The 13,921-nt window shown below is 42.9% G+C and overlaps 1 protein-coding gene across 1 annotated transcript in view; it reads right to left on the bottom strand.

Moving 5' to 3' along the window:
* GTF3C1 (general transcription factor IIIC subunit 1) overlaps positions 1–13,921 on the bottom strand; it is a 199,910-nt gene that overhangs the window by 50,763 nt on the left and 135,226 nt on the right. Inside the window, 2 exon segments of the mRNA XM_040441684.1 lie at positions 2,921–3,014; positions 12,513–12,575. Of these exon segments, the coding sequence (XP_040297618.1) occupies positions 2,921–3,014; positions 12,513–12,575 (157 nt within the window).

Genomic DNA, 13,921 nt, shown 5'->3' with positions numbered 1-13,921 from the left:
CACAAAGATACCAGGATGCCTGAAGATGATGAGAAGCAAGGAGATTGAGCGCCCCCCCCCCTGAGTAGAATCGGGGGGCAAGGACCTGAAAAGCTGTTTGACCAAGATTACACAGGCCTTTGCCACCCATGACGCAGCAAAAGCGGACGGATAGCGGAACCTGCTGCCACGAATACAGACTTGGAAGGGTGGTGGCCTTAGCAATACGGGCCACCTGTGGATCTGACAGACCACATATTAATGGACTCCTCTGAAAAAGGAAAGAGGATGTCCGAAGTCTTTGCAGGCTGAATACGCCTATCCGAGTGACGCCACTCCTTGGCCAGGAGTGTGTCGATATCCGCATGGTTAGGGAAAACCAAAGTGGGGCGCCTGGAGCAGAGGAATGATACGGATTCCTGAGCCGAAGAGGAGGGGTCTTCCTGCACGTGGAAAGCTTCCCTAACTGTCCTGATGTCAACCTGCATGGCCACAGACAGGGCTGTACTCTGCTCCGATCCAGAATCAGAGTGTCAGAGGTGTCCCCCGAGGGAGCGGAAGGTCCGGCAGGGGAGGATTCCTCGCCAGCCTCAGACCTATCCTGGGAGTGACCCGAGGAGGAGCGGGACATAGTTGTGACAACCTGAGGTCATTTGCGGGACCTGGTGTCTGAACGTGAGCATGCCCCGTCCGCAGAGGAGTCCCTAGGAGGAGCAGAGGTGGCTGCAAATTGGGCAGGCAAGCGGTCCAGTGACTGCACCATGGATTGGGAGAGTCGGGCAAGGTTTCCTATGGCTTGGGACAGGGAAGCGGTCCATTCAGGAGGGACCGACAAAGAAGGGGTGGTCAGGGCGTCATGAGTGGGCCTGGGGGCAAGGCACTGTGCACAAACAGGGTCAGGCTGACTACATGGCCACTTTTTATTGCAACGGTCGCATGTAAAATACGTGGTGACCCTAAGGGGGGGGGGGGGGGGCTGGGAATGGGAGTCTTCTCTGGAAGAGGACATGAGGGCTGAGTGGGAGCCTGAAAAAATTAAAGCAGCCTACCGGACCCCAGGTGCTGTGTCCCCCAAGAGGTGCTGCAGCAGGCGCAGAAGCGTGCAGGAAGACTGCAGAAGAGATCCTGGCAAGATAGAGGGCCCTTTCTTTTTTTCGAAGCAGGAGTTGAGTGTAAACTCCGCCCACTCCGCGCTTCGGCAAACTCGCACATACGTGGGAATGCCGGCATGCCACTGCAGATGCAGTAATGGGGGACTGGGTGAACGGCGAGGTACTCAGAGTACGCGCCCGCATGGGGTGCAACTAAAGTGGGTATCCACGATGAAGACCCATTCTGCAGCAGGCCGAGACCTGCAGAAGAAAAAAAAAAAAAAAAGAATAAAATACAAAATAAAAAGCAGCAAGGCCTGAGCAAAAAAAAACAACAAAAACAAAAAAAAAAACTGAGCCGGTCATGTCTGCCTCCTACGGAAACCAGATTAGAACTGGTTAGTTTAGAGTCTGTGCAGAGGGTACAGCCCATCTGGGTGGAGCCAACACTTTTCCTTTCTAGTGTCAGCCTCCAAGTGGCAGCTGGGCATATACCCATGGTGCTGTGTCCCCCAATGCCATTCACGAGAAAGAAGGATTTTGAGTTTTCTACAGCGTTCAACTGACCCAACAAGTAGGTGGTTGTCCCAAAATGACAACCTATCATCTCTCCATAGGATAGGTTATAAGTGATCGGTGTAGGTCTTACTGCTGGGACCACTACAGAACATGGGAATAGGGGTCTCATGTCCCTTTTTGAATGGAGCGGTGGTTACTTATTCTATGGCTGTCATTCCAGTACAACTCCTTCATTTTCCTGTCCAATTCTCCAATGCCCCAACTCTCTGTCAAACCCTGAACAGAATGGCTTCTATTGTCATGTGACATCCATTATGCTGCTTTCAAAAGAGGATGCAGCGGACTCTTCCATGCCGGGTGGACCAGCGATCGGCTGCCTCTATTCACTTCATATGGCTCACTAAGTGCATGGTTAGCTGCAACAGAAAAGACAGAAGTGATTACACACCACTTCTGTCGTCTCTATGGGATGTCCATCTGTCTCTGAAAATCAGGGACCCATCAGGCTCCTGCTAGACTGCCGGAATTCTAAACTTGTGCCATACAATTACAGCGGTGTAGGTTTAAGGAGATTGTCCAGCTTTGGAGGGCCTTAGGGAATCCCCTCACCCCAAGTCATCAGACCTGTGGAGGGAAGCATACTTTGTTTTTCCATGCCACTGGGTCCTAGCTCCTGTGGTACCCCGATGCTGTTCATGCATTGGCTGAAAGACCCTCAAAGCTGAACAACCCTTTTAAAGCCCAGAACCATGTGGTGTGTATGTACATCACATTGTAGTTATCAGATTAATTAACGACGACCCCCCTCAATGCCCGGGCCCCTCATATAGGTTATACTTACCCCGCTCCCCAGCACCCACGTCGCTTCTGATCCCTGCTGCATCTCCCAGTCATGCGGATCAAAACATCTGGTGATGGGCAGGGGGGAGGGGGGGAGCAGCCAATAGCTGGCTGCGACAGGGACGAGCCTCCCTAGCATCACCCGCGATGATGCTATGGAGGCTTCTCCCCATCGGGGCCTACTATTCTCTGCATCCGTCCCGGGGAGATGCAGTGGCGGATGTGCGGGGATCAGAAGCGACGCGGGTCCCGGGGAGCAGGGTAAGTATAACCTATATGAGGGGCCTGGGAATACCCCGGCAGGGGGGTAGGTGTGAAGGGGGCGTTGTTGGATAACCCCTTTAAATCATTTAAACAAAAGACTAACATGCCACCTCCACTACCTCTGTTTGCCAATATTATAAGAGTAAATGCTCTTTAATGCCATTTGGACGTTGTCTACATCTTAAACAATTAGTAATTGAAAACAGGAGATAGCATATCCCACTTACCTGAAGAGATAGGCATGACTTCATTTGCATATCGGAAAGTGCCAGTGTGCTTAACATGAGGTTCTGTAACGCTGACACCTGGATGTCATCCACACTTTACAGCCAAGGAAGGGGGAGGGGGGAGAAAAAAAAAAAGAAAGGAGCTTAGAGTGACTTCAAATCAAGAAAAGCGGGAAGAAATAACACAGAAGAAAAGAATATAATGAACCAAAGCTGTACCGAAATAATGACATGGCAATTCCCTTTCACTAGATGGCATATGCCTAAGGATTCATGTACATGACCATTGTTTCTCGGTCCGCAAATTGTGGATGCGCAAAACACGGAACAGTCGACCACTAACAGAACAGTCCTATCGTTGTGCGGAATAATAAGACAAGTTCTATTTTCTACATTTCTATTCTATTTTTTTGTGGAACGGCCATGCAGACACAGAATGCACATGGAGTCATTACCGTTTAATTTGCGGTCCTATTGAAGAGAATGGCTACACATATGGGCTGCAAAAAAATAATAATAATACGTTTGTGCGCATGAGCCCTTCGGCTAAGTGGCCACATTGGTTCCAGAAGACTGCTTTGTCTTCTATTGATGGTAAGCTGACTATTTCAGGCCATCTCAGTTTCAGAGGGCATTAATGGGGGGCCGTACTAGTTTCAAAGGCCACTGATGGAGGGTCAGTCATTGTGAAATAGCACAAAATTCTAAATATTAACCACCTCAGCCCCCAGTGCTTAAACACCCTGAAAGACCAGGCCACTTTTTACACTTCTGACCTACACTACTTTCACCGTTTATTGCTCGGTCATGCAACTTACCACCCAAATGAATTTTACCTCCTTTTCTTCTCACTAATAGAGCTTTCATTTGGTGGTATTTCATTGCTGCTGACATTTTTACTTTTTTTGTTATTAATCGAAATTTAACGATTTTTTTGCAAAAAAATGACATTTTTCACTTTCAGTTGTAAAATTTTGCAAAAAAAACGACATCCATATAGAAATTTTGCTCTAAATTTATAGTTCTACATGTCTTTGATAAAAAAAAAATGTTTGGGTAAAAAAAAAATGGTTTGGGTAAAAGTTATAGCGTTTACAAACTATGGTACAAAAATGTGAATTTCCGCTTTTTGAAGCAGCTCTGACTTTCTGAGCACCTGTCATGTTTCCTGAGGTTCTACAATGCCCAGACAGTACAAACACCCCACAAATGACCCCATTTCTGAAAGTACACACCCTAAGGTATTCGCTGATGGGCATAGTGAGTTCATAGAACTTTTTATTTTTTGTCACAAGTTAGCGGAAAATGATGATTTTTTTTTTTTTTTTTTTTTTCCTTTCAAAGTCTCATATTCCACTAACTTGTGACAAAAAATAAAAACTTCTATGAACTCACTATGCCCATCAGCGAATACCTTGGGGTCTCTTCTTTCCAAAATGGGGTCACTTGTGGGGTAGTTATACTGCCCTGGCATTCTAGGGGCCCAAATGTGTGGTAAGGAGTTTGAAATCAAATTCTGTAAAAAATGACCTGTGAAATCCGAAAGGTGCTCTTTGGAATATGGGCCCCTTTGCCCACCTAGGCTGCAAAAAAGTGTCACACATCTGGTATCTCCGTACTCAGGAGAAGGTGGGGAATGTGTTTTGGGGTGTCATTTTATATATACCCATGCTGGGTGAGAGAAATATCTTGGCAAAAGACAACTTTTCCCATTTTTTTATACAAAGTTGTCATTTGACCAAGATATTTATCTCACCCAGCATGGGTATATGTAAAATGACACCCCAAAACACATTCCTCAACTTCTCCTGAGTACGGGGATACCAGATGTGTGACACTTTTTTGCAGCCTAGGTGGGCAAAGGGGCCCATATTCCAAAGAGCACCTTTCGGATTTCACTCCTCATTTTTTCCTGAATTTGATTTCAAACTCCTTACCACACATTTGGGCCCCTAGAATACCAGGGCAGTATAACTACCCCACAAGTGACCCCATTTTGGAAAGAAGACACCCCAAGGTATTCCGTGAGGGGCATGGCGAGTTCCTAGAATTTTTTATTTTTTGTCACAAGTTAGTGGAAAATGATGATTTTTTTTTTTTTTTTTTTTTTTCATACAAAGTCTCATATTCCACAAACTTGTGACAAAAAATAAAAACTTCCATGAACTCACTATGCCCATCAGCGAATACCTTGGGGTCTCTTCTTTCCAAAATGGGGTCACTTGTGTGGTAGTTATACTGCCCTGGCATTCTAGGGGCCCAAATGTGTGGTAAGTAGGTAAATGACCTGTGAAATCCGAAAGGTGCTCTTTGGAATGTGGGCCCCTTTGCCCACCTAGGCTGCAAAAAAGTGTCACACATCTGGTATCTCTGTATTCAGGAGAAGTTGAGGAATGTGTTTTGGGGTGTCTTTTTACATATACCCATGCTGGGTGAGATAAATATCTTGGTCAAATGCCAACTTTGTATAAAAAAATGGGAAAAGTTGTCTTTTGCCAAGATATTTCTCTCACCCAGCATGGGTATATGTAAAATGACACCCCAAAACACATTCCCCAACTTCTCCCGATTACGGAGATACCAGATGTGTGACACTTTTTTGCAGCCGAGGTGGGCAAAGGGGCCCATATTCAAAAGAGCACCTTTCGGATTTCACAGGTCATTTTTTACAGAATTTGATTTCAAACTCCTTACCACACATTTGGGCCCCTAGAATGCCAGGGCAGTATAACTACCCCACAAGTGACCCCATTTTGGAAAGAAGAGACCCCAAGGTATTCGCTGATGGGCAAAGTGAGTTCATGGAAGTTTTTATTTTTTGTCACAAGTTAGTGGAATATGAGACTTTGTATGAAAAAAAAAAAAAAAAAAAAAATAAGCATTTTCCACTAACTTGTGACAAAAAATAAAAAATTCTAGGAACTCGCCATGCCCCTCACAGAATACCTTGGGGTGTCTTCTTTCCAAAATGGGGTCACTTGTGGGGTAGTTATACTGCCCTGGCATTTTCCAGGGGCCCTAATGTGTGGTAAGTAGGTAAATGACCTGTGAAATCCTAAAGGTGCTCTTTGGAATATGGGCCCCTTTGCCCACCTAGGCTGCAAAAAAGTGTCACACATGTGGTATCGCCGTATTCAGGAGAAGTTGGGGAATGTGTTTTGGGGTGTCATTTTACATATACCCATGCTGGGTGAGAGAAATATCTTGGCAAAAGACAACTTTTCCCATTTTTTTATACAAAGTTGGCATTTGACCAAGATATTTCTCTCACCCAGCATGGGTATATGTAAAATGACACCCCAAAACACATTCCCCAACTTCTCCTGAGTACGGCGATACCAGATGTGTGACACTTTTTTGCAGCCTAGATGCGCAAAGGTGCCCAAATTCCTTTTAGGAGGGCATTTTTAGACATTTGGATACCAGACTTCTTCTCACGCTTTGGGGCCCCTAGAATGCCAGGGCAGTATAAATACCCCACATGTGACCCCATTTTGGAAAGAAGACACCCCAAGGTATTCAATGAGGGGCATGGCGAGTTCATAGAAATTTTTTTTTTTTGGCACAAGTTAGCGGAAATTGATATTTTTAATTTTTTTCTCACAAAGTCTCCCGTTCCGCTAACTTGGGACAAAAATTTCAATCTTTCATGGACTCAATATGCCCCTCACGGAATACCTGGGGGTGTCTTCTTTCCGAAATGGGGTCACATGTGGGGTATTTATACTGCCCTGGCATTCTAGGGGCCCTAAAGCGTGAGAAGAAGTCTGGAATATAAATGTCTAAAAAATTTTACGCATTTGGATTCCGTGAGGGGTATGGTGAGTTCATGTGAGATTTTATTTTTTGACACAAGTTAGTGGAATATGAGACTTTGTAAGAAAAAAAAAAAAAAATTCTGCTAACTTGGGCCAAAAAAATATCTGAATGGAGCCTTACAGAGGGGTGCTAAATGACAGGGGGGTGATAAATGACAGGGGGGTGATAAATGACAGGGGGGTGATAAATGACAGGGGGGTTGATCAATGACAGGGGGGTTGATCAATGACAGGGGGGGTGATCAATGACAGGGGGGTGATCAGGGAGTCTATATGGGGTGATCACCACAGTCATTGATCATGCCCCTGTAAGGCTTCATTCAGACGTCCGGATGCGTTTTGCGGATCGGATCCATCTATCAGTGCATCCGTAAAAATCATGCGGACATCTGAATGGAGCTTTACAGGGGGGTAATCAATGACAGGGGGGTGATCAATGACAGGGGGGTGATCAGGGAGTCTATATGGGGTGATCACCACAGTCATTGATCATGCCCCTGTAAGGCTTCATTCAGACGTCCGGATGCGTTTTGCGGATCGGATCCATCTATCAGTGCATCCGTAAAAATCATGCGGACATCTGAATGGAGCTTTACAGGGGGGTAATCAATGACAGGGGGGTGATCACCACAGTCATTGATCATGCCCCTGTAAGGCTTCATTCAGACGACCGGATGCGTTTTGCGGATCCGATCCATGTATCAGTGCATCCGTAAAAATCATGCGGACATCTGAATGGAGCTTTACAGGGGGGTAATCAATGACAGGGGGGTAATCAATGACAGGGGGGTGATCAGGGAGTCTATATGGGGTGATCACCACAGTCATTGATCATGCCCCTGTAAGGCTTCATTCAGACGTCCGGATGCGTTTTGCGGATCCGATCCATCTATCAGTGGATCCGTAAAAATCATGCGGACGTCTGAATGGAGCTTTACAGGGGGTTGATCAATGACAGGGGGGTAATCAATGACAGGGGGGTGATCAGGGAGTCTATATGGGGTGATCAGGGGTGATTAGGGGTGATCAGGGGCTAATAAGGGGTTAATAAGTGATGGGGGGGGGGTGTAGTGTAGTGTAGTGGTGCTTGGTGCTACTTTACTGAGCTACCTGTGTCCTCTGGTGGTCGATCCAAACAAAGGGGACCACCAGAGGACCAGGTAGCAGGTATATTAGACGCTGTTATCAAAACAGCGTCTAATATACCTGTTAGGGGTTAAAAAAAACACATCTCCAGCCTGCCAGCGAACGATCGCCGCTGGCAGGCTGGAGATCAACTCTCTTACCTTCCGTTCCTGTGAGCGCGCGCGCCTGTGTGCGCGCGTTCACAGGAAATCTCGCGTCTCGCGAGATGACGCGTATATGCGTGACTGTGCGCAGCGCTGCCACCTCCGGAACGCGATCCTGCGTTAGGCGGTCCGGAGGTGGTTAAAGGGGTTGTCCGGCTTTTAATATTGATGACCTATCCTCAGGATAGGTCATCAAAATCAGATTGGCGGGGGTCCGACTCCCAGCAATCAGCTGTATGAGTAGATGGTGTACAAGCAGTCTCCAGGCTCTCTTCTTGCTACTGCTGCTATGTCTATGGCAAAGCAGCAGCAATCAGGAAGAGAGAGAGAAGACGGCACGCGCACACTGCGTGCGCTGTCTGCTCATACAGCTGGTCGGCGGGGGTGCCGGGTGTCAGACCCATGCCAATCTGATATTGATGACCTATCCTATTCAATATTAAAAGCTCAGACAAACCCTTCAACCGGACTATAGCATCTGATTAAGTGGCAAAAATAGTAAAAAACAAAACAAAAACGTTTGTCAAACAAAAAGATGTTTCTGATAAAAGAAATATAGGAAATAGCTCACCCACTCGCATCCACTATGAGGTGCTCTAGTCTAAATGTGAACCACCCTTCACGGCTGAAAATACATAAAAAATATTCGAAGACTGGCACTCTCAACACATGGAGTCATAAGGTTGCAGATCACAAAATTTATTAGGTACATAAAAGGTTAAAAATTAATAAAATGTGCAAATCAATACACTGTTAGTAAATAAACACAGTCTGGTATCAGTGATAACAAATGAATCAAGATGAAAAGTTCATTTTATCAATGTTGCAGGTCCTTGAGAAATTAGCAACAAGAAAAGAACCTTCTTTTTGTTCCTGATAAAAGATCCAATATTGAAATACTTCAGTTATATTAAACTTTAAGTATGATGTTCTTTTTCAAGCAGGCTATATATTTTGGCAGTTCAGAATATATCTGATAACACCCGCTCTATAGGAGTACTTTGATGATAATCAATCCCTCTGATGTTTCAAGGTATATGTAATATGTAATACCAGCCCGCTATACGGGCTTGTCTCTATATCAGTCCGACACTCTGAGACAGTGTGTAAGTGACAACCCACTATGTGGGCTTACCTTCTGCTTTGTGTCGGACAGTCGCCCAAGTGTTTTGGGAGCTGCTGGGAGCCGGCGTCCCGGCTGTTCCTTAGTCAGCGTTCCACGTGGAGTCGGAGACAGAATCGTCGCTCCGGAAGTGACGTAGCGGCACTCGGGATTTTGTTCTTTGGCGTTTTCTTCTGCCAATTATATGAGGCACAAGCTTCGTTCCGTCCGATCAGGGATACAGTGCACTGTTGTCCCGCAGAGTATATGGAATATCTTCTTATAGCTGGGTCATGTATAGATCTTTGTTCAGATCACTAGAAACCAAACGCATTTCGAGGACACCTCTCCTCTTCTTCAGTGGTAATGACCCTCCTCCATATTTGGTTGGTTTTTATACCCCTGGTTGGGAATTCCAAAAGTCAGACATGGAGTATTTATCAACATCATTTTTTTCTCTTTTTAGATGCATTGGATATCATTTTTTCTTTTTTCATGTATATCCTCACCATTTTTTCTCATCCAGTATTTCATAAATTGCATTATTTTTCAATTTTTCCACTTGCGTTTTTATTGCGTTTTGAGTGCGTTTTTATTTAGCACATGCGTTTTTTTGACAGAAGCTGCAGATCTTCTCAGGATATAAGGTCCTTCAAGGATTTTGTCGCAGCAGCTTTATTTAAGCTTTTATAGTGATTTTTATCAACCATTTTTGGAGATCATGTTTCAATTTATATCTAATTAATTCATTTGTCATCTTTCATCATATGTTGTATAATATTCAGCATCATAAACACATATAATTTAAAATTATAAAACAATCTTATTATAAAAAGTATATAAAATGTAAGCTGCATAATTATAATTCCCATTGAATGTGACATTCTATTCGGATTGTTCAGAATATAATGGATATTGTCAAAATATTCATCCAATTATTAGTATTGTATGGATTTAACCACCAATCAACAGGGTATAGGAGTTGAGTCGATTTTATATTTCAAAGGTATGGCAATGGTTCTTTTTGGGATTCTAGATCATTTTCTAGGTATACAATATTAGGTAGGGAAAAGGGTACACATGTTTGTCTCCGAGAGAGAGCCGCAGCACTGATAAACAGTCAAGCATGCGGCTACCTGTCAGAGAGAAACATATGTCCCATATCTTAAAGAAAGCCAAAAATCTCCAAATCTGCATTTAATCCTCTAGGTATAAGACTTCCAAAATCATAAATTCGCTTCGATTCTGCCCTTGACATTTTTTCAATGTGGTTACCGCCCCTCCAGTCGTGTTCTATCTGCTCCAGTGCTAAAAAAGAGAGGCCTCCACCGTCTTTATTGTGGATTTCTTTGAAATGCCTTGATAGAGCATTATTTTCACAACCTTTGGCTATATTATTTAAATGTTCGGACATGCGTACCTTTAACTGTCGACTAAACGACAGTTAAAGGTACGCATGTCCGAACATTTAAATAATATAGCCAAAGGTTGTGAAAATAATGCTCTATCAAGGCATTTCAAAGAAATCCACAATAAAGACGGTGGAGGCCTCTCTTTTTTAGCACTGGAGCAGATAGAACACGACTGGAGGGGCGGTAACCACATCGAAAAAATGTCAAGGGCAGAATCGAAGCGAATTTATGATTTTGGAAGTCTTATACCTAGAGGATTAAATGCAGATTTGGAGATTTTTGGCTTTCTTTAAGATATGGGACATATGTTTCTCTCTGACAGGTAGCCGCATGCTTGACTGTTTATCAGTGCTGCGGCTCTCTCTCGGAGACAAACATGTGTACCCTTTTCCCTACCTAATATTGTATACCTAGAAAATGATCTAGAATCCCAAAAAGAACCATTGCCATACCTTTGAAATATAAAATCGACTCAACTCCTATACCCTGTTGATTGGTGGTTAAATCCATACAATACTAATAATTGGATGAATATTTTGACAATATCCATTATATTCTGAACAATCCGAATAGAATGTCACATTCAATGGGAATTATAATTATGCAGCTTACATTTTATATACTTTTTATAATAAGATTGTTTTATAATTTTAAATTATATGTGTTTATGATGCTAAATATTATACAACATATGATGAAAGATGACAAATGAATTAATTAGATATAAATTGAAACATGATCTCCAAAAATGGTTGATAAAAATCACTATAAAAGCTTAAATAAAGCTGCTGCGACAAAATCCTTGAAGGACCTTATATCCTGAGAAGATCTGCAGCTTCTGTCAAAAAAACGCATGTGCTAAATAAAAACGCACTCAAAACGCAATAAAAACGCAAGTGGAAAAATTGAAAAATAATGCAATTTATGAAATACTGGATGAGAAAAAATGGTGAGGATATACATGAAAAAAGAAAAAATGATATCCAATGCATCTAAAGAGAGAAAAAAATGATGTTGATAAATACTCCATGTCTGACTTTTGGAATTCCCAACCAGGGGTATAAAAACCAACCAAATATGGAGGAGGGTCATTACCACTGAAGAAGAGGAGAGGTGTCCTCGAAATGCGTTTGGTTTCTAGTGATCTGAACAAAGATCTATACATGACCCAGCTATAAGAAGATATTCCATATACTCTGCAGGACAACAGTGCACTGTATCCCTGATCGGACGGAACGAAGCTTGTGCCTCATATAATTGGCAGAAGAAAACACCAAAGAACAAAATCCCGAGTGCCGCTACGTCACTTCCGGAGCGACGATTCTGTCTCCAACTCCACGTGGAACGCTGACTAAGGAACAGCCGGGACGCCGGCTCCCAGCAGCTCCCAAAACACTTGGGCGACTGTCCGACACAAAGGAGAAGGTAAGCCCACATAGTGGGTTGTCACTTACACACTGTCTCAGAGTGTCGGACTGATATAGAGACAAGCCCGTATAGCGGGCTGGTATTACATATTACATATACCTTGAAACATCAGAGGGATTGATTATCATCAAAGTACTCCTATAGAGCGGGTGTTATCAGATATATTCTGAACTGCCAAAATATATAGCCTGCTTGAAAAAGAACATCATACTTAAAGTTTAATATAACTGAAGTATTTCAATATTGGATCTTTTATCAGGAACAAAAAGAAGGTTCTTTTCTTGTTGCTAATTTCTCAAGGACCTGCAACATTGATAAAATGAACTTTTCATCTTGATTCATTTGTTATCACTGATACCAGACTGTGTTTATTTACTAACAGTGTATTGATTTGCACATTTTATTAATTTTTAACCTTTTATGTACCTAATAAATTTTGTGATCTGCAACCTTATGACTCCATGTGTTGAGAGTGCCAGTCTTCGAATATTTTTTATAAAAAGATGTTTCTGTTTAGGAAAGGATGCTCATACATGAAAATACCTGCTGATGATTTCTAAATGAGGCTCCTGGTTCGATTCATCTCCAACAGCCAGAACACGAAACCTGCCAAAGATTGCGATATAGACACAATAAAATCACTGAGGAGCATTTTTCAACCTCAATTTGTGAGAATAAATACGGATGTAGCATAGTTAACAGTCAAAACACGTTAACTAAATGTGATAACTCACCAAGTGTGTGTGCCAACTATGCTACATCTGAATAAGTAGCAAATAGGACTTAATGCATCTTATGGAATGGGAGGTAGCGGCTCAGAACAACATTTGCATCATGTCTGCTTGTAACATACAAGGCATTGCATGAGAGAGAGAGAGAGAGGAGGTGCACAACCTGCAGTCCAGGCGGACAACCATAAGACAGACATGGCTGACTCGGGCCTGTGCTGCATGTTTGATACAAGGAATAGTGTGCTGTCTAAACTGGCCACATGACTACTCACAAGTGTTTTCCATTTCAGAGAGAAGAGATGCGCACCCGGTGGGGAGCAAGAACAGGTGAATGGTAATGGTACAGTGTTATTATGGCGGGACAGTTAGGCTCCAAGAGTTTAATTTCGAGTAACAGAAGTCTATAAATAAAGTAGATCTATCCAAAAAATGGTGCCATTGAAAAATACAACTCCTTCTGCAAAGCACAGGCTGTCAATTATGCTGATGCGTTTGGAACGTGACAATAAAAACATAAAAAAACACAAGCATGGTCATAAAGGGGTATTCCAGAGTAGTGGTTGAGCATGGCCGAGCATTATAATCTGCCATCTTCAGCCGTCCCATCAGCATTCACGATCGACCACCGCTCCATTTAAAAAAGGGACTCGATGACCCCCATTCTTGTAATAGGTGGGTAGGGGATTAAATTGTAAATGGTCTTATTCGTGTGACATAAATAATGCCTTACCTTTATTCTATATTAGTTTTACAAATAAGGCGATACCAAATATGTACATGTTTTATTACTTTTGCACAATAAAAACACTTCAAAAAATATTTTTGCCTTAGTGTTGCCATAGTCTGACAGCCATAACCTTTTAATTTTTTCACTGAGTGGAGCTCTAAGGAGGGCTTGATTTTTGCAGGACAAGTTGATGTTTTCATTGGTAACATTCTGGGTTATATACACCTTTATGATCACTTTTTATCCTGTTTTTATTAATATGTCGATTCTATGTAAACTATAGGATATAAAAAATATATCTACTTTAAAACTTTCAGTTGCTCTGCATAGTATTTTATGTAATCAAACAGTTATACAAAGGTCTAGGACTACACATGTAATACACCAATAATCTACAAGTAGGGCTCGCCATCTGTACACTATAAAGCGCTGTACAACGGAAGTGCCCTCATTAACATCTGAGCAAACAGGACATTCTGTGGATATTGAAAAGG

The sequence above is a fragment of the Bufo bufo genome, chromosome 7 (assembly GCF_905171765.1).
Source record: "Bufo bufo chromosome 7, aBufBuf1.1, whole genome shotgun sequence".
NCBI lineage: Eukaryota > Metazoa > Chordata > Amphibia > Anura > Bufonidae > Bufo > Bufo bufo.
Note: the sequence above shows the minus strand (reverse complement) of the source record. Positions and strands in the feature narration are given on the sequence as shown.